Raw genomic sequence first — 26,741 nt, forward strand, 5'->3', positions numbered from 1 at the left:
ATAGAGTTCTGGAGAAGAGCTCGGGAGTTTGATACGGTACAGAATTCTGAGTGTATGAAGTTGGAGAACCTTAAGATTTTGATGAAAGGATAGGGCTACCGAGACCTAACAGCATGTCCGTAACTAAGCACAGGCCCAAGAAAGACTATGATAAGTGGTTAAAAGTAGTTCTGCAGAAATACTCCAAATTGTGAGTGAGTAGTTTTAATAAATTTTGTCGATTATATGCCTTCTTGATGAGTCCTGGACATAAGTCTTTAATCTGAGGCAACTCCTAAGTATTAACGGTTTCGGAGATTGTAAGACGCGTGTCGTTAACAGTGATGGAAGTAAGTGTGAATTACGGTGAAACATGGAGCGTCTCTTAGGAGGCAGAAATACTGTAGTTTGTGTTTTAGCGGCATTGGACTTTATTCGCCGTTTATAGTACCACAGAACAAAAGTGTGCTTTGTTGGTCGTAATGCGTTTAGGCTTAGTGTATAGCACGGCAAAGTAGCCACATAGGCTGTATCATCAGCGTATTGAAACAAATGAACATTTTGCGGGAGAAGAATCATGTCCAGAGGATAAAGTAGATATAATAAGGGTGATAGTAAAGAGCCTTAGATATGTATGAGTACATAAATATGGAACGAAATGACTATATTAATGTATTTGTAAGTAAGGTGGCGAAACAAGAAATTGTAAATAAAATGGATGTATGATAGAAAGGCGAAAATTTAGCAGCTCCGAAAGGAAATCCTAATGCCAAACGTTATAAAATGCCTTCTCTAAATCAAAAAGTACCACACAGGATGGCTTCGTGGTATTATACTGCTTATGGAAGTAGTTGAGGAGACGCAGAAGCTGATCGTTGATGCTAAATTCTGGGCGGAAGCCTGCTTTATATCGTGGTAAAGGATGGTATTGAGAAAGATGAACTTGAAGATATTTTATCTAGGATCTTGGTGTAGATTATGTTGAGCTGTATCAGACGGTAGGATGTAAACTAGTCAGTAGGTTTGTTGGGTTGAAGGAACAGGAGAGATTTGATTTTTTTCTAATGAGCTGGTACATAGTCGGTATGGCGAATAAATGTGCAAATGTGACCGAGAAGATTGAGCAATATTGGTGGACTTTCTCTTACATGTCGATAGACGTTGTCGATTCCAGGGTAGTTAACGTTTATGATTAATAACATTAGTGATTTCTGTGATAGATAGTTTCGGCTTGAATTTTTCTGGAGCCAGCCGAGATTTACACTTATAGCCAGTGTGCGAATCAGATAATCTATATTGGGGGGGGGGATAAAATTAGGCCAAAGGACATAGTCTGAAGGTTCAAATTTCAAAATGAGACAATAAATGTCTTACACACACACACACACATATATATATATATATGTGTGTGTGTGTGTGTGTGTGTGACATCTGTAATAAATAAGAGATTTATTAATTTAATAAATCTACCGACAATAACTATGCACATATATATTGTCTGACATACACACACCCCACTAAACCTTTCTGAACGTGTTTTTATGTTGTACTCACTCTTGTCCCTGTAGCTCTCTAAGGTTTATTTAGTTAATAATTCGGCTTGAGCGATAGCCATACTATAATTATCAGTTAAACCAGACATTTTTTTAAAGAAAATCTAGATATTAGCCTATCAAATAAGAAATGGATTGTTGCTTGTCCCGATTTCTCACATCAAGATCAAATCGAAGGCCAAATATTTAAAATCTCTCAATTCAATTTTCGAACTTGTGCTTCTACTTCCCGCTAAAGCTGTGCTCATCACGACTTTTTTTCTCCAAATATCGATTCTGTGATGGGCATGGAAAGTCAACACTTAAAAATTACTTTACTGTTAGGTTGAAGATGAGTTGATTCACTATCGGCTATGTTATTCAAATAAAGTAAAACATTACACTGAAGTTTTTCAGACAACATTAATTGCGTGGACAGCAAACTGTACAGCGAAAAGATGAAAAAATGAAGGGTTAACTTAAAAAAAATCCCCGCTCCAGTTGAAATGCTTGTACAGACACGGACAATGACGCAGAGAACCAGTCCTATTAACAAGTGCTGAAACAAATCTTGAATTATTCGCTTATTCACCTAAAAATCACCTTCATTAACATGTCTGCTCACTAGGAGCGTATCCCCCAGGGTGTACGTTAACATATACTTACGAGAGAATACCTATATCTCAGATTTTGAGTACAGTTTCAAAAGTTCATTTCCGTAAACTGAAAAAGCAGTGATTACTATGGTAATTATCACAAATTAAATGCAACTTTTGAGTTGCATACACACAACCTACTAGGGAATGAAGACCATGTGCTAACAAAGAGTACACTGGAAAATGAAATAACATTTTATAACAAAATTAAAATAAGATGATAATCGATACAAATATAGAAGATGAATATGACATATCCGAACTTCGCCAAGTATGGTAGAAGAAGCTATTTGTTAACTTCTTCTTGGCCAACCGCTAAGAACATTTATAAATCTATATGTGGCTTTGTTATACGCAATTAGTACATTCAAATTCACAAACGATGACGAACTGAAGGGTACGAAGGTACAGTTGCAAGTAACAACCGTAGTCATAATAATATAGTTCTACTAAACAACGTTGAAAATAGTGGGTAATTAGGTGGTAAGTAGAAATGACCAAAACTGAACAGTTCACATCGATCATTTCGAATTACAGCTAGAAGATTAAATTTACAAGAAATAACAAAAATCAGTGAAATTTGGAGTTATACTAAGCATAGTTTGAGGGGGAAAGCGAGCATCCCCGGTGGGGATACTTCAGCTGACTTCTTTGGGGGGAACAAAATGTGATTGAGGGGGAAAATCCCCTCATTACCCCCGGTAATTCGCACCCTGCTTATAGCTGTACGTAGAATGCGGGCGTTGATGCCAAGCGTTGTAGATAGGAGCTTGTTGCAGATTCGGACAACTTTTAATAGGATTAAAACAAATGCTATAGCCACATTTGCTTTGATTAATACACCTGTAAGTAGGATTAGTTTATTCTTGACCTCGTTCACCTCGGAAAGGAAGTGATTGTAGTGAGTGGGATGGTTCAACTCGGTGTCTCTTCAAAATGAAAATTCGTTTATGCAAAAGATCATTAATAGTATTCAGTGATTTTCTCAGAATTGGAAGTATGTAGGTAGGTCCTTGATTGTTTCGAATCCGGATGCATTTTTAAAGGTCTAGACTACTTCAGTTAGGTCAGCTTATATTTCGTCATCTGTTTCAGATGGAGGGACTCCTCGTACTACTACGGACATAGTAGGTGGCTGCGGTTACTTGTTGAATTGAGCTTAGAGATATGTCTCTTTCAGCAGCGAGGCTATGAGACGTGACTTACTGATTAGCGTAGAATCCGAACATGAGCTCCCGCTGAGAATCGGACCGGGTCTACCATGCCAGAGTCGCGTACGCTAACCGCTTAGCCAGGAAGGTGCTCGCTAAGGTTAATTGTGTCGGATGTTGTTGAGAGAAGTTGAAGTACCAGTTTTCCCGAAGATTTCAAAACTGTGTGTGTGACGGATTCAAAACTGTTATTTGATTATGTGTCTATTTCTAGTTTCTAACACTTGCGAAATAACTTATCGTGGGTGATCCTGGAGAAGTAAAAGCTTATAATTCATGTACGCTGGTTGGAGTCAGAGCTGGAACTTGAGACACGTGCGTCTGTATGCTTCTTATATGGTGGTGAACTCGCTGATGGTGCTTGGTGTTTGCCACTAATTGGAGAACGAGAACGCTGAAAACTTGGTTCAGTTTATGCTCTGTCTCGCAGATTTCTCTACTTCTCGATTATTTTCAAGGGATGTGTAAAAGATAATCCATGGTCAATGATTATATACGATAAGGTAAGCAAACTAAAGCAATACGCGGAACTATGAGATGAGAAGGTGAAAATAAAAATGATCCAAATGATGATCACAGATTTTGCACTTCTGTCAGCTTCCGGTCGTCAAAACTCTCAATCTCTTGCAACTTGTCGCCTGTTAATGTGTTCGGATCACCGTGCGTCCAGGCGAGTGCAATAAACCAGAGTAGACTTCGCAACTATGCCTCACCACAAGGGCTGTAATACGGCATGCACTATTTTTTGCCGGCCTGCCAAAATGGTAAGCAACTTATGAGAAGCTTACGCCCACAGTAAGGTGAGAGATGAAAAGTAATTTATCGTGCAAAATATAAGTAGTGGTCTGTGGTCTATTACACTTTTACAATTGTATGGTATGTCAATATTGTATGCTATACAATTGTAAGGTCTGCTCTATCTAATTTTTATGTTATAACAAATAACAAAAGAATCAGAAAGAAAAAACAAAAAATGGAGGTAAGGACTCTTAATAATTAGGATCATGAAAATAGTAAACATATATAACACACAACTTAATATAGACGGAATGATTCAATAAATAAATACAATAAAATAAGGGAAAATGGAATAGTGATAGCGACGACAGAGAATCAGGCCAGGTGTGGAGCACAGGATAACACATGGGTTTTGCATTCAGACAAATGAACCTGTGTTCCGCGTAGGGTCAGCTCTATGTGATGATGAGAACAGGGGAAGCCAAATTGAATAGAAGTTGATTACTGTACAGGATATGACGTATGTAAGAGTGGAAGATGCTAATGAATAACATAGTCAAATATAATTAAAAACAACAAATCTCACGGGGGTAAAGTGTACTGATATAGCGTAAACAGTAGAGACAAGGGGTATGGTAATAGCGATGTGGTGTGGGATGTAAAGCGAGGCATTGCATACTGCATGAAGTAATAAGTGCTGGGTTTGGAATCGTTTGTTAATATAGTTGAGAAGTATTATTTATATAGTTTGTAATATGGAGATAGTTATGCATTGGTATAGCTTTTGGGCGGGACTAGGTAAACGGAGAAAAAAAAAAACTATGTGGAAAATGTTGTTTGAGGATCAAAAGCTTTGGACGGAATTTGGTTGATGCGGGTATCCACACCATAAATACTTACGTTAAGTTTGACCGTAAGAAAATTTTGTACGTATTTCGGATTGTCTGTGCATTAAGCTAAAAAAAAGATAACATCAAAACGTTGGAAAGGGGAAATTCCTGCTTTTGTTTCAGGAAGAATATTTGTGCTATCTCTGTGCTTTATCATTTCCATTATGAACCCAGTAGTAAGTTTACGGCAAGAGTTTGTGTTCGACAACGCAACGCACAATATCTCTACCTAGAAATGCAGCGAAATACCCTTATTTTTGTTGCTTACTTAAAATAATTTAGAATGCTCAATGCAGATGGCAAGAAAACAGTGGAAAATAAACTGTTAAAATATACAAAGCAGTAAAAACAAACTTACGGACTGTGCTATAATATTAGTTAGTTGCATGAATGTGGCTGTTTAGCGGTGAGTGAATCATACGTGAGTATGAAATTATCTGGACCTGGTTAGGTCTCCCCAAAAAGACAAACTTGGTCACGTGTTTCTGCAGACCACATCTCGAAGATTACTTGAAACATGCTGCGAACCACTTACAGTAACCGTCACAAGGTGAAAATGTTGTTGAGTTTGATGACTATAACTTGGGCTTAGAATAGATCGACAGTAAACGTGTGATACCATCACACACAAATGGAACACCATTGTCAAATATACTATTGAAGGACTCGATTTGGGATTGCACAATATTCATAACGTGGGTAAAAAATAAGAGCTTAGATTTTGCCATCTCTACTTTTTGCAGAATGTGTCATCTCATATAAAAAGTTCCTTCTCTCAGACCACGAGCTTTTAGTGTCCTTCCGCGTTCCCTATCATATTATAGTCACCAACAGCTAGCAACCGAACTCAAAACGAAAGCTTCTACCTACTGGAGGAATGCCCCTTGGGGCGAAATTTTGAAAGTAATATTTGCGTTCCATGGACATTTCACTACAAGGAAGAATAGACGAGGCACTGGATTCCTTCGCCGATGTTTTTCATGCAACAGTAAAAGATTTTTTTACTGTTCAGAAGAGCAAAATCAAAGGAATTTTTACCATGGCACAGCGAACAGTGTCGCTACACATTCCGAAATAAGCAAAAGGCTTGGGAACTTTGGCGTGCATTTCCAAATGAATATCTATCTATCTATCTATCACTCTATCTATATATATATATATATATGTATAATTTTCTGATATAGGACATTACACAAAAAAGCTATTGATATGCAAATATCTAGAATATATTTCAAAAAATTCAGACACCAGCATCAACAACCCTAAACGATTTTGGTCTTCTATCAGATATAGGTGTAAAACTTCTACCATATTTCCTGTAATGTACAATTATGTATCAAGGACAGATGAGAAAAGAGCAGAAAATTTTAACTAATACTTTGCAACAAATTCTCAAATGGATAGGCAACGTTCCTCCTTGATCAATCCGTTTGCTTATCCACCTTATTCCGTTTACCTATAAATCGTCCATAGGATGAGTTTCTCTTATTTTGTCTTTGGCCCGGAAAATATAAGCCAATCCTTTCTGCGCTCGACCACATCTATTATTTCTTTTCCATTTTCGCTCATTTTTAATAGATGCTTTAGGAAAGCCGTTTTCCCTGTTCTTGGAAATAAGCCCGCGTCCCTTCCATTTATAAATCTTGACTGAACAATCGTATGCCATCCTAAAGGAATATCACGCTCAGTTCAAATATATCAATCATCTGCGAGAAAATTATCAAAGACATTTCAAATTCACCTCTGCCTATATTAACGCATCCCAATGTAGTTTCATTTCTCTCTTGTCTCACTAACCTCATCAACATGCTTAATTACGCTGTGGATAGTATTTCTAACAATGCACAACTTGACGCCACCTATTTCGATTTATCATGTGCCTTCGGTTCCATTTACCATACTTATGTAACTTAGAAAATCTTCAATAGATTCTGTGTTCCTTTGCCAGACTTATGTCTGTTGAATAGCTACTTACAAGGTCTCACCCAGGGAATCGTTATCGATTTGTAACCCCCTACTTGTAACATCTACAGTATCACGTAGAAGCGTATTTGGAGTATTCTTATTCATATTGTACCTGAACGATTCGACTAGTTGGATCAACTCAAATATCAGCAGAATCTTCTTATTAACAGGAGGCTGCGAAATCTTCAGAGGAGTGTACCGAATAGAAGTCTCCGATATATTTCAAAGAGAAAATGATAATAATTCCTTCTTTTGTAACACCTGGTCCCTAAAAGTTCATTCTTGTAAGAGTAAATCCATAACAGTTTCCGTAAAGAAATATATTGTATTTACTTCATACCATATAAATAGTTTGCCCGTCACGAGAATCAACAATGTTAAGGATTTCGGAGTTTCTTTGGACACAAAACTAACTTTCACAGAACATAAAATTTCACCAAGCATTCAATGCGTCTTACAGGACTTCTGTACAGTTTAAGAAAAATACGGAATATTTAATCCTTAGCAACTTCCTACAAGACAATAAGTTCAAATAAAATACTGGAATATTGCTCGTCCATCTGCACAATAGTAGTTCCTACAGACCTATCACGGATTAACTGAATTCCTTGTTTATTCCTTGCAGTAGTACGCTTTAGACAGTCTCGTACACGTGCAAGACAAAACGCGAACTATTTCGAACAATAAATATACAACTTTGTAACACTCATAAAATCAGTGATCTCAAATATCTGTATAAAGTCAAAGATGGCAAACTCATGCCGGAACGCTAAACTCAGAATTTTGTTTCCGAATTCTCTCCACGCAAACACGTAACATTTTTTTTCATATAGTACGACCTAGGCATTCAAGAGTTTAACGTTCTCTGTTCTACAGGCCTTCTAAACTATAGAACGAAATAATGTATACACTCTTAAAATAACTTCATTTTCCAGCTACACTACGATGTCATTTTAGTTGATAAACTTTTGTCAGTTGTTGTCAAAATTACTTGTTATCACTTACGATATTTTAATACTATTGCGATCGTTATTATTATTATTATTATTACTGTATTTTGTTACCGTCTCTTATATATGTGAACTTCGAGAAATTATCCTTGCACACTGTTGGCAAGTAGAAACTTTGCCACCTTTTATATTTGAAATAAGCAGCATTATATTGAACGAATTTTGAAGCAGTTTTGACAAATATGATGTTTCGAACTTAGTCATGGTACACACGTCAAAAATATGATGTTTCAAAACATATGGTCAGGTTACGCACATAATATATGTTATCACGTGTATAATCTGACTATATCCTTTCATGTACAAATATAAATCGTTTCACGTGTGTTACAACTTTTTTAGACTAAGAAAATATGGACTTTAGGTAAACGCTTCTGACACTTTTTAACACCCACCCTTTCCCTGTATGGAATAACATGTCTCCCCGGAATTGAACTACTTGTTATACATATTCCCACACTCTTCGTTTGCGTTAAATTTTTCGACATAGTTGATTAACATTTTTAGCAAATGTGAACGATGTCTAAATTCTCATCCACACGCCTACCGTATAGGAGGATTTTCTGTGAGGAACCATACTTGGACAATTAAATCCATTCACACAATCCTTGCCTATGCGAAGTTCTTCTCGTCTGTGGATGAACATGTGAGTAGCAAAACATGAACGTACACTGAATCGTTTAAACATTCTTGGAATGCGTGAGGGTTTTCGCGTGGGTGGGTTTTCAGTTTTTAAAACAAATTTGAAATACCTTTCCTCATTGTAAAGTTTCCTACGGGTGCAGGTGAAAGTTTCCCGAAACCCTTTTTCACACTTTTTGAAAGTGTGAGCTTCTTTCCTTTGTAGATTTACGTGTTTGCACAAATGTGAATGTTCGCTAAATTCCTTACATACTCTTGCGTATATGAGCTTTTTCGGCTGAGTAAAATATAAGTAATGGAATGTGGACGATCATTAAATCCTTTTCCACACTGCCGGCATATCTGAGATTCTCTCTTGTGTGTATTAACATATGCGTAGCCAAATTTGAACGAAGAGTGAATCCCTCACCACATTCTGGGCAAGTATGAGGTTTCTCCCCTCTGTGGACTACCATGTGTCTATTCAAATGTGAAGTAATGAATACCTTTCCACATTCTGGGCAAGTCTCCCCTTTGTGGTTTAACATGTGTCTATTCAAATTTGAACGAAGACTGTATCCCTTTCCACATTCTGGGCAAGTGTGAGGCTTTTCCCCTTTGTGGTTTAACGTGTGTGAACGCAATTTTGATCGATCTCTAAATCCCTTTCCGCACTTTTGGCAAGTGTGAGACCTCTCCCCTGTGTGGACTAACATGTGCTTATTCATATTTGAACGTACATTAAATCTCTTACCACATTGTTGGCATTCGTGAGGTTTTTCTCCTGTGTGGATTAACATGTGTCTATTCAAATCTGAACGAACATTGAATCCCTTTCCACATTCTGGGCAAGTGTGAGCCTTCTCCCCTTTGTGGATTAACATGTGTCTATTCAAATCTGAACGAACATTGAATCCCTTTCCGCACTCTTGGCAAGTGTGAGGCCTCTCCCCTGTGTGGACTAACATGTGCTTATTCATGTTTGAACGTACATTAAATCTCTTACCACACTGTTGGCATTCGTGAGGTTTTTCTCCTGTGTGGATTAACATGTGTCTATTCAAATCTGAACGAACATTGAATCCCTTTCCACATTCTGGGCAAGTGTGAGTCTTCTCCCCTTTGTGGTTTAACATGTGTCTATTCAAATCTGAACGAACATTAAATCCCTTTCCACATTCTGGGCAAGTGTGAGCCTTCTCCCCTTTGTGGTTTAACATGTGTCTATTCAAATTTGAACGAACATTGAATCCCTTTCCACATTCTGGGCAAGTGTGAGGCTTTTCCCCTTTGTGGTTTAAGGTGTGTGAACGCAATTTTGATCGATCTCTAAATCCCTTTCCGCACTCTTGGCAAGTGTGAGACCTCTCCCTTGTGTGGACTAACATATGCTTATTCATATTTGAACGTACATTAAATCTCTTACCACATTGTTGGCATTCGTAAGGTTTTTCTCCTGTGTGGATTAACATGTGTCTATTCAAATCTGAACGAACATTGAATCCCTTTCTACATTCTGGGCAAGTGTGAGGCTTTTCCCCTTTGTGGTTTAACATATGTGCACACAATGTTGATCGATATCTAAATCCCTTTCCGCACTCTTGGCAAGTGTGAGGTTTCTCACCTGTGTGGACTAACATGTGTCTATTAAAATCTGAACGAAAATTGAATCCCTTTCCACATTCTGTGCAAGTGTGAGGTTTCTTAGCTTTGTGGTTTAACATGTGTGTACGCAATGTTGATTTATTTCTAAATCCCTTTCCGCACTCTTGGCAAGTATGAGGCTTCTCCCCTGTGTGAACTAACATGTCTCTATTCAAATCTGAACGAACATTGAATCCCTTTCCACATCCTGGGCAACTGTGAGGTCTCTCCCCTGTGTGAATTAACATGTGTCTACCCAACTTTGAACGATTACTAAATCCCCTTCCACACTCTTGGCAAATGTGAGGATTTAACCCTGTGTGGATTAACACATGTTTTGCCAAACGTGAACGTTCACTGAATCCCTTTCCACACTCTTCGCATCTGTGGGATGTTGTACATTTATGTATTAAGTTATGACTTGACAAAGTTAGAAACGTATTCGTATCCTCGTGAAGAGCAAGTACGTTATCTCGTCTGTAACGAAGTCAATAAACCATGAAATCAGAATTAAGGTACTTACTAAGTAACAACGAAGATATAAAATCATTCATTATATTTCATGTTTGGATTACGTATATATTTGTTCTATTACATGGAATCATGTAGAAATATGGAACCAAGAACTATCGAGGACTTTCCATATCTCTCCATTCTCAATATATGCTTTACTATATCAAATTTTGCATTCCTTTAAATATACCATATCAGAGTTAATTAACTCAAGTACCTACCAACATATATATTTTGTGCTACGTCGAATAAACATTTCATTATTATAAGCGAAATCAGAAATTCGTTGTCACTAAAATATTTATATATCTTTAATTGTTGTCACAAAATTTAAAAATCGCAAGAACTTGTTGCAATTGCAGCTAAAAAAAACTGTTATTATTATGACACTGAAACAAAAGAAGGGCATAAAAAATTATGCACAAAATACGTGATTTCAACCAGTATATCAATCTCTAGGTGTGTTTTTAATATAATCTGATATTTTGATATAGTAAATTTTTATAGGTACTACAATCTTTGCGGTTGTTGACTTATAGCTACATGGTTACATCTGGTACACATTTAGGCCCGCTTAATAAAATAAATATATTTGAGATGTGTTGAGCGGTCAGTTTCTTGTAATATTTACATCTATGATATGATGATTTTAGAAATCAACGGTAATGTAATATGGACAAGCATTAGCAATTCCGTCACACCTATTACACATTGTCTGATAAATTTAGGTAATCGCAATTTTGCAAGCATAGAAGAAATTTTAAGAAAATTGCTTTTTCAATGGATGTTGTTAAATTAAGCTGTAAACCCATGTAACTGCAAATCGATTTATACACTTCTTTAGATGCCGAACGTGCCACATCAAAAACAGCAAAAAAGCTTGTAGTACACGATTTAAAAATTATTTGCAGGGAAAGAAAATATTTTCATCATTTCTGTTTGAAATAACGCCTTTATCCTTTCCGGACGTGCTTCTTCACCTATATGGAGCATTCTACTTGTTGCGAAAAAAAAAAAAAAAAAAGAAATCGAAGAATCAGCGTCTCTTCCTTAGTGATTCAAATTAATATTACCTGTTTCATTCCCGCGTCACAACATTAAGTATTTCTACGTTGTTTTAATGGCGTCATAGTAATATACCTTCCTTAAACTTGACGGAATATAAATTACATAATACTGTGTGCCTAATGTTGTCATGAACTTTGGAAATTTATAATCCCTCAGAACGTAAAAACTACAAATAATAATAATAATAATAATTCGCATATAAAATAGAGTTTTAAGAAAACATTTTGCCGAGTTTACTAACGGGAACGCGTTAAAAAGAAAGTATACATATGATTTATATCATCTCAGTCAAAGTCCATTTCATTTGCAAAGATGCGTCCTGAAACAAGTTCACATCTCACTAATGTAAGAGTTAAGATCGAGATCTTACACAAATCATGAACCAGGGAAATCTGCATAAAATTGCCCCCGGTTGTAATTATTGAATAATCTGTGAAATTTCAAAGGTGAAGTTAAGCATTAGTTTTCTGTACATTTTATTGCAGAAGTGGCACCATGGTGATCAGGTTTGTATTTCGCTGGTTTGAAGGCTGTAAAACGTACTGAGCACACGTTCGCGAAATTATTAACGAAGGTCGAATGATTAAGTACTGGCAACAGACGTGACCTTCATTTGCAGATTTTATAGTAATTTTAACTGTGTACTTTGAGCAGCAAATATTAAAAGATCAAGAAAATAAAATATATACTTCACCTTATACTGTAGTACACATTCAGGAATATACGAAACTCATTCACCCATTGATTAACCAAACCAGAAATTCCACAGCTCACAAATTTAACTTCTCAACTGGATATCATTCTGCACTAAACCATGCCAACTTGGATTATTATCACTCATTCTTTGAGTCTCGTATTGTATAATATTATATTATCGATTTTGATATACCAACCTTTCACAAGAATTTTACAGTTCTCATGCGTATTACTGACGCAAGTGACGTGATCCGCCTATCGTAGATATATCGATTTCATTATTTGTGTAAAATTGTGATGTTTTATTATTGTAAATGTTAATTATACATATAGCGACATAAGGTTTCTCTTCGTACATCTCACGCTAAGTAAGTTATATTTCATAATTGGCAATCTTTTTCCTGAGTGCTAATTACCATATTTAACCTTTTCAGACCTGACCTACACAATTCTACAGGTAGGTGGAATCTCCAATATATGCAGTATTGGCCGAACATGCACAATTGTGGAAGTTAATTTTCCCGAAAGCTACTAGTTTAAAGAAAAAACATCATATTTATGAGGATAAGTAAATCATACTAGATTAGGAAAAAAGTTTTCTTTTTCTTATTTTTTTTTTTTTTTTTTGGAATTAAGAAAAATGTCTGGGTGAAAAGGGATATAAATGGATACCCTGGACTTGTGACAATTAAGTTTAATTGTAGATGAGGTAGAAGAGAAAACCATAATTGTCTCAATTTAGTATTTCTTCAGAATTGTTCACAGTTTAGATAACATTTTGTAAAACAGATCAACAGATATTATCCCCTTGGTGATCAATTGCAAATATAACAGTAGCTTCGTGTTAGGCCTATTCCAACAAATAAATTAATTCCCTTCATTACAGTACCAACCAATAATAACATAAATTATTATACATTTAAAACCAATTTCACTTACACCGTAATATTACTGGTTGTAACCTTTAGAATTTTACAAACTTATAAACTTTGGGGACACAGATATCAAGTAAAGAATGGGCGAAACTATATTGACATAATTATTTGTGCACTAAGGTATATATCTTTATATACCAAAGCGGGGAAAATATTCCATACAAATGGAAATAAGGAAATGAAGAAGTGTTTAGAAATCTCACAGAAAAATTTTGTATAAACAAAGAAAACTACCATGATGAAGTTCAAAACGTTTAAAAAACTGTTTAATATTTGACTTTATTAACAAGTGATACGGTGTTAGCGGAATGTATGAAATAACAAACTAAATGTCAGAATGGTAAAAATTTGTCGTGGATAAAGCATGGTGGAAGACGAGCAAAGTAACAGTATTACTTTGAACTAGGATAACATTTCAAATCAGGATAAAGTTTTAAATTAATGGCAGTAGAGCCCAAACTTTAAGGGCGACATACTTTTGTTTTACCACTCACATTACTTCTGTCAAATATCTGTTCATTAGCTACACATTTTTAAGTATGACTAACAGTATCAATCTGGTGGGGTGTAGTAAAGATGTTACACATATCCAAGTTAACAAGTGAATAAGGTTTCACAGTGTGAAACTAAGACTTCCAAAATATGCGAATTCAATACTCAAACTTGAAGTACTACATCTGCAACAACCGGGTTCCATAGAGTTACAAAATCGAAGATAGAATCAGTCCGCACGATCCATCTGAAAAAGCTATTAATTGCCATCCGTAACTCTTTTACTTTTATAGAGATAAACATTGAAAAAATCATTAATTTGAAGCACTTGCAATTTGAACAGAAAGTTAAAGACCGAGGTAGAACGTATCTTTGGGACGCCTATCCGATCGCAGAAGAATTTCTTGACATCTTATTCAGTTTTTCTCTATGATAATCAGATAACAGGAGTACCAATCATATTTAAAATAAAGCTCCTCGATACCTGTTACAATTTTCGTTTTAACGACAAATGTTGAAACCGGAGACGGATAATTTTTAACCACTTCCGGTTTGAATACAGCTTGAACGAGAATATAGATGGTTTTCAGGCAAGCTGACACGATTCTAGAAAACCATATCTCAATACATCTTAGCATTTTCGCTTGTCGGACATCAGTACTGATATCGGAAGTAATAGTAAGTTTCAAACATTTGCGGTTTTGATATATTGCTCTGAATAGTAGAGATATGTTAAAACGTGTTAGATGCTAAAACGTTTGTCCAAAACGCTTCTCACTATTTCACGGTGTTCGTTTTAGAAATGCAAAAAAAAAAAAAAAAAAAAAAAAAATTGAGAGTAAAAAGTAACTTGTAGCAGCCGATATTTGAACGATGGTTATTTCATAGGATAACACGACACCGTACCGACGTTCTCATGTGAGAGCTTGCAAATAGCAATTTCGAAGTTTATTAACACTGCACGTATATTACCTAACAAAGGTACTAGATGACTCACACATGGATTAATGGTGAAAACACCTCTTTCAAGAGCTTAGCCTGGCTTCTCAGATTTATGAAATGACATTTCTAATAATCCTTGAAGAACTAGTGCGAATTTCGCAAACTTAAGAAATCACTCTTTAAATTTCCGATTCCTTCCTCTTCACCACAAGTGTAAGTTGGTGGGCAACATGGAAAATTTGAACCTTTTCTCTCCCTTGGGAGACCAGTTTCATACCTTGATAAAGTCTCCTCCTCGTAACTGACTATGTATTGTATCTTTGGTCTTCCTCTTCATGATATACCCATTGTCTTTACTTCTATCAGCATGGTGGTCCAGTAGGGATGCCGAATAAGATGGCCCTGCATCCCGTTTCTTCTTTTTTCCTATTATTTTCATCATCTGTCGTTCTTCATCAACTTCCTTTAGTCTTTGTTCATTCCTTTTTTTTTCGGTCCATGACATGTGCAGAACTGCGCGCCAAAACGTCATTTCTCACAGCAAATCCTCGATTAGTCCTACATATATGGAGGTGCAACAGTACGATCTCAAGATTGTGGATTAACTTTTGCTTGACCTTGATCTAATGATCAAATGCTTTCTTCTGACGCCAGACGTTAACCCATAGATATAAAAAGAACGTAAATAAAATTCAAACTCCAAATGAAACCGGGGGCTACTCCATGGTATTGTGGAATTTTATGGGTGATTTATACCTACGCCTTAGATTGTGCACCTACGGGGACAGCGTGCGAGACTCATGCCAAACGTTCTCAGTTCGATTTCCAGCCTGGAATTAGAATTTGTTTCTCAGAGAATTAAGCATTGTAAATTAGGTTCGCTATTTTTAATAAAAAAGATTTATTATATAAGGGAAACCCCCCCCCCCAAAAAAAAAAGTGGGATAGGAGGGAAATGCAGACTGTCTATGCTTAAGTGTTAAAATTTCGTTGTTCTGCCCATGGTTTCTCTGTCTCTACATGATGAATATTATTATATATAGTTTCTTTGCATTAATTGTCATTTCTCAGAATTCAACGTGAATGCAATATACCCTTTTTATCTAGTGGTTATTTAAGTGTTGCCGAAATACTCATTCTTTCTTGCTTCAATTGGAGAAATATTCTGGCATGTAATGTATTGGTGCATGCATGTATTGTCATGTTCGGTGTCCAGCTATCAGACATAATGATACAAGTCAACTTGAGTAAGGAACTACTATTGCTTAGAACGTCAACCTCCTTAAACTTTAAAGGTTAGCTGAATAGGACAAGAGATAAAAAGTTGGATTTAAGAGAAGAGATAGGCGAACATTGTAAAAATTTCGATTAGTAATTTAGTTAAATAGAATCATCAAAAGAAAATACATAACATGATAAAACTTAACCAGAAAGAACAAATTGGAATAAAATATTCCGACTATTAACCTTTTCAGGACGAACGGCTCTACCCTTGTGCTAGCAAATCAAACCTCTCTAGCTCAGCTCCTAATTAACCTAGAGATATGATTTTGCTATGTATCTCTTCAGAAAGGATGGAACTTTCTAATCCTGTGTATATCATTCATGTAATGTGTCCCGCCTTGGAGGGTAAGGGGGGCAAAGTTGGGTGTTTATAGTTTTCCCTCTTTCCCTTCAGAATTTGTGGGGAGGTACACCCCTGATGGAGTTACAAGGATAAAAATGGCATCCATAGAGACAAATGAACATACTTAAGAGCCATACCCAGTCCATGACTTTTGGGCTTGAGAGGGGTGAATAGGAGGGGTATTGAATTTACCCTTTTTCTTATTGTATATTTTCTTATAAAGACAAAAAATATATTTCAAATTTGAAGAACTCTGCCAACATTGTTATTCATCGTACGCAAGAAAAAAATCTCACATTTACGACAGATATTTAGGACAATGATACACAAAAGTCAAACCATCGGTTCAATACAAATCGAAAAAGAAATTCAGAACCCCACACCTACGTGACACATCCTGTATATTATTCAATATCCACTGTAATGTACTCTAACGTTGACAGCCCTAGCGACATTCCTAATTATCACAGACACACAAACCACACTTCGTTGAAAACCTTATAGATCAGCCATTCCAACAATGTAACTTTTGTGTGTCTCGGGCCAAACCAGTAAAAGAGGAAAAAGACGAAAGTCAAAATTTTAGGTGGAAAATCAAATTTTTCGAAATTTGTCGGACTATGACGACGCTGTTATTTTTCGTACGCAAGGAAAAAAAATCTCACATTTACGCCAAACATTGGGAACAACGATATAAAAAAATGAATGGTGTAGGTGCAATAGGAGTGAAGACAAAAATTCGGAACCTCGAACCTACGTGAATCATCCTGTATTTTTTTCGATAGATTGTGGTATACGCTAATATCGGCAGGCTTGGTCACGTTCCTAATTGTCACAAGCATATCATCTATACCTCGTTGGAAAGCTTATGAAACAAACATTTCGACAAGGTAACTTTCGTGTGTCTTGGGCCAAACCAGTAAAAGAAGAGGAAGACGAAAATCAAAATTTTGGGGGGAAATTAAAATTTTTCGAAATTTTTCGGACTATGGCAACACTGTTATTTGTCGTACGCAGGGAAAATAATTCTCACATTTGCGCCAGACATTGGAAACAACGATGTACAAAAATGAAGGATTTAGGTGGAATAGGAGTGAAGAAAAAAATTCGGAACGTCGACCCTACGTGAATCATCCTGTATGTTTTCGAGAGATTGTGGTATAAGCTAACATTGGCAGACTTGGCCACGCTCCTAATTGTCAAAAACATATCAGCTATACTTCGTTGGAAAGCCTATAGAACAGACATTCCAACAAGATAGCTTATTGAACACACAGACACACACACACACACACAGAGAGAGAGAGAGAGAGAGCGCGAAAGGAAAACAGTTATCACCTCAGAACGCACCGTTCTAATTTTAGCCTGGTCAAAGTCAGCTGTACCTATCAGTTGAACCTAAGGGTCGTAAATATGCATTTCTTTCAACTCCCTCCTTTGACAAGTTATTTAGTTTTAGAAAAAAATCTTCATGCCGAAGCAAAAGGAAAGAAATGCAGTGATCTTGCGACGAACGATGTTAGGTGAACCCATGCCAGTTTATTCCCTGCGAATTTTTCTGGATTCCTACTGCACTTACACGGTTTATTTTTTGCACAATTGTTCACAATAACGGGGGTAAATGTGACAATTATTTTTCTTGCATACGACAAACAACAGTGTTCCCATAGTCCGACAAATTTCGAAAAACTTGATTTTCTCCCCAAAATTTTCATTTTTGTCTTCTTTTTCTTTTACTAGTTTGGCCTGACAGACAACGAAAATTAGTTTGTTGGAATGTTTGTTCCATAAGCTTTCCAACGAGGTACAGCTGATATGTTTGTGACAATTCGGAGCGTGGCAAAGCCTGCCGATATTAGAGTACACCACAATCTATCGAAAAAAATACAGGATGATCCACGCAGATTCGGTGCTCCGATTTTTTCATCCATTTCTATTGCACCTACACCATTCATTTTTTTATATCATTGTCCCCAATGTCTGGCGTAATGGTGAGAATTTTTTTCTTGCGTACGACAAATAACAGCGTTGCCACAGTACGACAAATTTTAAAAAAAATGGATTTTCCAACCAAAATTTTGATTTTCGTCTTCTTCTTCTTTTACTAATTTAGCCCAAGAGACACGAAACTTGCCTTGTTGGAATGTGTGTGTTATACGGATTCCAACGAGGTATAGCTGATATGTTTGTGACAATTAGGAGCGTGGCCAAGCCTGCCAATATTAGCGTATACCACAATCTCTCGCACAAAATACAGGATGATTCACGTAGGTTCGGAGTTCCGAATTTTTTCCTCCATTCCTATTGTACCTAAACCCTTCATTTTTTAATATCATTGTTCCCAATGTCTGGCGTAAATGTAAGAATTTTTTTCCTTGCGTACGACAAATTCCAGTGTTACCATAGTCGGACAAATTTGGGAAAAATAGATTTTTTCGCAAAAATTTTGACTTTCGTTTTCTCCTTCTTTTACTAATTTGGTCTGAGAGACACGAAAGTTACTTTGCTGAAATACGCGTTCTATAAGGTTTCCAACGAGGTATGGTCTGTTTTTGTGTGACATTTAGGGGCGTCACCAAGCCCGCCAACGTAAGGGTAGACGAAAATTTCTCGGGAAAATAGGAACAGGATGATTCACCTAGATTCTATCTTCCGATTTTTTTTACCTAGCTATTGTACCTTTGCCCTTCATTTTTTGGTATAATTATTATCAATGTCTGGCTTACAGGTCAGAATATTTTTTCTAGCGTACGACTAGAAACAGTATTGCCAGGCTCTCACAAATTCCGAAAAAAAGTATTTTTCTCTTTCTTCTTCGGGTCATTCCACGCCAAATCATCACAGCTTCCAACCCGAACATCTCCGATTTACATGAAAGTCGGTGAAAAGTGAAAAAACATGAAGTTATACACACAGGTAAAATTTTATCTCTCACTGATGTATGATGTCCATACAGCAGTGTTGCCAACTTGAGAAAAAGTGCAAAATTTGACGTCGGGTGCTCTGCAGAAATAAATCATAACTTCGCTTCTAATTGAGGTAGAAACTTCATATTGGTCTTATTTTAAAGCTAAAGGATCATAGTATCTATTAAAAATAGTTACAGTTCAAAATATTGTATTTTTGTTTTCAAGGTCAAAAGGCGTAACCTTTGACCTTGAATATCTCAGAAAGTGTATCTTGATTTTCATTGTAGAAAAAATATAATTAACAGTAAAATACCATCTCTTTTTGGTATAAATTTCATTTTGGGAAGGCTATGGGAACAGGAGTAAAAAAAATCCTGAAAACATAATACTGCAGATTAAATTGAATACCTTAACATTTATGTATGGAACGTACCTAATAGAAGGATGAATGAAATGCTGTATACAACACGCAATGAAACTTATAAGCAAAAAACAAGTTAGTGCCTCCTCCTCTGTAGTGCTTCTTCTGAACTTTGAGTGTCCACAGCAGTTAATGTGTAAGTTCGCCCAGTTGCAGTACGTGGATCAACCTTAATGAGAACTTGTTCACTTGGAATGCTCAATATGTCTGGATGGGGAGGATACACATATGATGGTCCTTTGGGATGTAGGAAATTGATCAAAACTTCTTGTGATGTTACATCTATATTCATGACACAACCTAACCACCAGGCATCATTATAGATACAAGTCACAAATCCTTTAATTTCGTCCAACGGCAATGTTTCATGTGGGCTATTTGTTTCCTGCACAGTACTGGTTGTGTGTGTTGAAAACCTCTTTATTACTAATTCATTCCTTGTTCCTGGGATGAAAGCATGAAATGCGTGAGTTCCAGGTATTGGTCTTGCTTCTTCATGTCGACTGTGAAGCATCCGCCCATTTTCCAGGATTTCATTTTGACACACATATACAAAGTTCATATTCTTGATATTGTCTTTTGTCCACTCAAACAGTTGTCTTGGAGTCATAATCTGATCAGTATAGATACGTTTCAAACTTGCCCTAGCGGCTAGTCTCTTGACAGTTCCACCTAGTCCGTCACATGAATTCTTACCATGCGATGTGGCAAAGAAGTGCCACTCCACTGGAATCCCAAAGTCAAATTTGTGGTGAACCAGGTTTGAAAAGTTTTTTCTGTTTTTGTATTGGCCTGCACACCCATCTGAGAAATAATATATCTTAGTTACATGTTGAATATTCTGTTTTAGAAATTGAATGAGATGCTTTTGAAACGTATGTACAGCTATTGTAGTGTGTTGCAAACAATCTGAAATAACTACTAAATTTGTACATGCCAATTTTCCTGCAGGCATTTCTCTGTAGTAAATGGCAAATGGATGTATTGTTGCTTGGGCATTGTTCCAGTGGAAACCCTGCACCTCGTCTTGTAGTATGAACGAATAATTTTCTGCAAAATCACACAACACAATAATTTCACCCACCTGTATGTTATCTTTTAGGCTTTTCAAGTATGATGATTGCTGTGTTGCAATGAAAGAGTGTGTTTGTAACTGTATCAACTTAGAAATAAATAAATCTATGAATACGTCCGTGGTCTTGACAAATGTCTCAAGTGTGCATATTTGTGATGTAATCCACTGCTTGCAGGTAACAGTTTCAGTGGCATTGTCTTCTAGTACGTTTTCCAATATTGTCTTTACATTATTGGATCCTACACAGTCACTACATTGCTGGAACCAACACTGTACTTTGGTTGGATTGCACATCATATTTGCCAAATAGTGGTGGTACGTGGATAAATTAATATCATGGTCTTCCATTAGCTTGTCTAATTTGCACCCTTCCATTAATAATTTAACATTTTGATGTAAAGCACACACACATACAGTGTGTGTACCACTTGCTCCCACAAGAACACAATGTTTAGGCCGCAGAGAGGCAAATTTGGAAAAACCAATCTTCACACCAGGATACGACTGTTTGAAATGAACATACACTTCTGCAAGGTTGTTTAACATTAGCCTTTTTTGTATGTGTTCTTTTGTACCACCCATTCTAAGACTCACAAAGTCTTTCTTACCTGGCATAATTCTGCTGACATCATCATTGCAGTAGAAGTTCTTCACAGTGTCAGCAACATCTGGATCCAAGCTCCTCCCTGGTTTGGGATTTGGTGTAGACAAAATCCCATGTTCTTTTACTAATTGCTTAGCTTTACGTATCATGTAGTTACTTGCACTAGGAAATTCATGCTCTATTTTTCTGATACTCCACTCTTTCGGAAGGATGGTCAAAATTGTCACTTTCTCACTCTTATCACTGGTTTCTTCGAACTTTTCTTTTAGTTGTTGCAGCATGGCATCACAACCGTTGTCATCAGGCACGGGATCTTCAGCTGGTATGTGAAATATCTTCTCTTTTACAACTTTCGCAATTTTCGTAGCTTTTTTTTGGCAGTATGACTCTTCCTTCATTCTCTTCTTCTTGATAGGTGATGCACCGACACTACTCAAACTTTCATTTAATGACCGCATAGCAGATTCAGTCCTGTATGTGTTCACATCGATATCACTTTCTTCATCAACTGATGTGCTCGGTTCTTCCTCATCAGTTCTTTTAATTTTCTTCCTACAGTTGTCACAAATCATTTGTTCACTAGTCACATGTGGTAGTTTTTCTATCATCCATGGTAGCACCTTCCGTAATTGCTTTCTACTGCTCTTGTGCCCTTTCAAATCAAATGGATTGCAGCACTGGGTCTGTATGTACTTCTTCATTTTCATGCACTTTTTCGAACTATCATTCCTTACGGAAGCACTAGTCTTCTAATCACTTTTGCCCTCCACAGAAGATTGAGCAGGACTGAGCTTGCTTCGCAGACTAACAGTGCACTGAGAGAATGATAAAGAGAGAGTGTGAACTTGTGTTATGTATGTTTGGTGCAATTATAGTTTACTATTGTGTCATTTCAGATGCCAAAACATAACAAAAAAATGCAACACTCATACTTTCTATTTGTTTTTACTCCTGTTCCCGTAGCCTTCCCAAAATGAAATTTATACCAAAAAGAGATGGTGTTTTACTGTTAATTATATTTTTTCGACAATGAAAATCAAGATACACTTTCTGAGATATTCAAGGTCAAAGGTTACGCCTTTTGACCTTAAAAACAAAAATACAATATTTTGAACTGTAACTATTTTTAGTAGATACTATGACCCTTTAGCTTCAAAATAAGACCAATATGAAGTTTCTACCTCAATTAGAAGCGAAGTTATGATTTATTTCTGCAGAGCACCCGACGTCAAATTTTGCACTTTTTCTCAGGTTGGCAACACTGCTGTCTGGACATCGTGCATCAGTGAGGGGTAAAATTTTACGTGTGTGTATAACTTCATGTATTTTCACTTTTCACCGACTTTCATGTCAATCGGAGATGGTCGGGTTGAAAAGTACACTTTTTTTTGTGATGATTTGGCATGGAATGACCCCTTTTTCTTCTACGGGTTGGGTACGGTAGCCTCAAAGGTTATCTTACTAGAATTTTTGTTTCATAAACTTTCCAACAAGGTATAATTCATACCCATGGAAGAATTAGGAGGAGTGCTACGTCCGCCAAAGTAAAGGTCTACGATTTTCTTGAAATCCCTGCCCGTCCTGAAAAGGTTGAAATTATGAAAGGAAAAAGAAATTAACAAAGAAACAATGGAAATTGTTACAGGTCATGGTTCCTTCAATTATAATAATAAAACATTAAATATCGAATATGTTCAAACATGCCACTCTATAGAACACCAAAGACCGGAAGAAATCAGCGTCGGACCATCCTAGCGGCCCACGGCTTGCGCTCCCTACAAACAACGGCTTTTGTGTCAAAGATAGTGATGTGCTGCGTGATCGTTCTTCTGAAGTTTGAATCCACAGAGATAAAGTAATCTATGTGACTACTCATAATTTGTGATTGTATTATATTCAACTATTTAACTTGGAGTTCAGGCCCAAGTTTGAACATATTTAAAAATTTCGTTCTTATGCGATAGCTGCACATTTCTCGTTGGTAGCACTGTTCTCCCGGATGTGTAGGCGTTAATCAGAAATATTCCATTAAACATTCAGTACGGTACCTGTGTTTCGACGAATTTCCAAACCTGGAACAGTATTATGGAATAGCTCTCATTTCTACGGCATAAACAAATTTAGTTCAAAAGTCAGTTAGTCCCCTTGAACTCCCAGGTCCTCATTTTGTTTGATGTATATGTTTTACGGAGTGTAACGGAATATATTTATGTGGTTTTGGAACTTACATTTTAACCGTTTAATCGGTCTAATAGGATATTTTGTAGTAGGACTTTATATACTACTGTTGTTCCAGCCAGTTAAACAAATTACTCATACGTAATAATATCCCTATGTTAGAGGTAGTGCGCTCTGCTAATGAATTCAGGGCTACGTCCCCCGCTCCACAGCTTCTCATTCTGACCCTGATAGAAATGAGAACACTATTGAAATTAGAAAAAACCTAATGCAGAGGCATGGGATAACATAAGATGGTAAAATATAAACTTAAACTAATTTCAGAACTTAGCTAAACAGTTAAGAATCTGCCGAAAAGAAAAACAACGAAAACAATAAAAAAAAGGAGTACGTTACTTTAACACAAATTATAAATCTTTATAAACGAAGACGTGAAAAACTGTTATAAACAAAATTAACTTTTCTGAAAATAACCTGGAACAGGTAAAGATAACTTTTTAATGATCGTTATAATATATGTGTGTGATTCCAGATGTGTTTGTTTTCTGTGTGTCAACAAATCAAATGGAAAAGAAATCAAACCATAACAAAATGATGTTTGGAATAATGAAAACAAAGCCAAGAACAAAGCATTAGATGATACCTGTTGTCAGCAGAATCTTCTTGTTTTAATTCCATTTTAACTCGCACTCATCCTGTCCAATTTAAGACGATACTAATGGGAATTAATCACGTAGGTTTCATCCAAAAGAGAAAGTAGTTATCTTGATTCACTCTCAGGTATTTTAGGATTTTTATATTTGTAAGGTATATGCTCTTAGAGTAATTTTTAAATTCCAAAAATAACGTAAAAAATAAAAAGAAACAAGGGAGAAAGGGATTGAGTTTAAATTTCGGAGACCATGCAAATTTTAAAATGCATAACCGTAACCTACTGAGTTATGACTAACCAAAAAAGGAAGGGAAAGGAAATAAACAATTACAAAGGAGAAAAGACATGAGACAAGTACTGTAGATAAGACCGTAAGAAATCCACCAAGATCGGGTGGGGATGCAGGCTATAGTCTTAAAAGGAAACGATAGTATAAATTTAAAAAATTTATGATTGATAATTGAAATTCTTGTAATGGTTGATGCATAAGTTTAAAAAGGAAACCCAAACCAGTATCCTATATGGTTTGAGACACCTACAAATGCTAGTCATACAAATATCAAGCGTGCGATATTATGTTGAAAAAATATAAGTAATTTCGCACCCTGTAGTTTCAGAACTGACTCCCAAAACATTTAGCTTTCCACTTTTTTCGCAAACTTGTAATACTATTAGATTTGTAAAATTTAACTGTAAATTTTTAAAGATTCATTTATCATTTTGCTGATTTTATATTGAATAGCTCAGTGTTTTCATCTCCACGTGCACAAAGTACAAACTTGTGCAAAAAGGCAGTATGAAATATGGTAAATGCTACAAATGCACGACAGTGCTGACAAGATAACAGAGAGCTCATATTTTGGCGCAATAATATCGAAAATAATGTGAAAAAATATATAAAATCAAGAAAAGGTGCAAGTTAAAGAAAGGAAGAAAAAGCGGAAACATGAAATGTATGAGAAATCTGATAAAATAAACTATAAACTATAAACACAAGTAAACTATAAACCATTGGCTCCATATCCTTCTTGTCCGTCTTCGTTTCTTGTACACTCATGCTCTTGCATTTTCGAATATATCCCCCCACCCGTGCAAGAAATCAAATAAAAGGGGACAATAGTTTTTCTTAAAGCAGTTTACATCTTTTCTCTCACAGAACTTTGAATTCATAGCCATCATTGTGCTTTCCTAATGTAAACCTGCATCAGAGAACGAAATGCCGCTCAGAAGGTATATTTTTCTGTGGTACTAAGAAAGGAGGGATGCACTTAGTAATTTCGTATTGAAGATTATATTCTCAATCTGGACTGTAGAGGGCTAATTTATAAATAAACAAATTACGCTTCGCTGGTTTTTTATGAGTACATCTTAATACATCACAATAAAAATTGACTTCACATCACTTTCAAATCAAATTAAATATTAACGGTGATGTCAGCCTACAGGAGCTCTATATGCAAGAAAGAAAAGTCGTTTATAAAATACTCTTCTCAAATGTACTAGGAGAATATTATCTGAGAAAATGCTGCTGCCCATCAACAAAAATCGATACTATTCTTGCTTAGAAATCGATTTTTAGTCATAATGACCATCTCAGTTTAAAGGAAACCCACAGAGAATAAACCAACACGAGTTACAGTTTTTAGAGGTGTTAGGATTCTATTTTGTCAAAAAAGATACTTTGCATACTTATTTTGTAATGATAAAACTATTCTTTATCTTCTGTTCTAAAGCTATTCTTAAATGAAAAATACAAAATCCTGCTGGACTTGCATCTAATGTCATTATCATGTCTGCTTAAAATCTAAAATGAGAGTAAAAAAAAATCACTCACCTAGTAGGAAAGACTTCATCTCAGATTACATCCTCTGCAGTTTCAAGAAAAATAACCGGCAATTGTTCTTACACTAGGAAAAATGTTTCAAATAGAACAGTGGGAAATTGTTCATGATTTGTAGGAGGGTTATTCTTACATTCCTTGTAATTCTCAAATAAGATCTCAATTCATTTCCCTCGCCTAAAATGAATGAAACGATCTCAAATTATATAATCGGCAATAGGAAATAAAGTAGGAGTCGTTCTGATCACCAAGTGTGGAACAAGTTTCATGCAACGATCGAGAATTTTTTTCTTTGTCAGCACAGAAGTTGATACTTTCTTCATTATAAAAAAATAGCGAGTTACTTCCCTCTTTTACTAGGGATAACAGGATATGAAATACATATATGTACGATACGTTAAGAGTAAACCAAAAAAAAAAAAAATTGGTATTGGAAAGCGCTCGAAATAGAACAAAATGGAACTTTCTTTGTAGCTTGCAGTTTTGGATATTCTTACAAATTTTTAAATTCTAGAAAACACAAACTCCCGATTTGTAACACTT

General features: G+C 36.1%; 1 protein-coding gene across 1 annotated transcript in view; it reads right to left on the minus strand.

The window, feature by feature from the left end:
- Positions 1 to 1,458: 1,458 nt before the first annotated feature.
- The window catches only part of LOC145691078 (uncharacterized), a 74,506-nt gene continuing 49,223 nt past the window's right edge, over positions 1,459 to 26,741 (minus strand). Inside the window, exon 2 of the mRNA XM_081766744.1 lies at positions 1,459 to 10,723. Within this exon, the coding sequence (XP_081622870.1) occupies positions 8,869 to 10,723 (1,855 nt within the window). The 3' untranslated portion in view covers positions 1,459 to 8,868. The remainder of the gene's footprint in view (positions 10,724 to 26,741) is intronic.

This window comes from Thermobia domestica, chromosome 7 (genome assembly GCF_964235325.1).
Source record: "Thermobia domestica chromosome 7, izTheDome1.hap1.1, whole genome shotgun sequence".
In the NCBI taxonomy this organism is placed as follows: Eukaryota; Metazoa; Arthropoda; class Insecta; order Zygentoma; family Lepismatidae; genus Thermobia; species Thermobia domestica.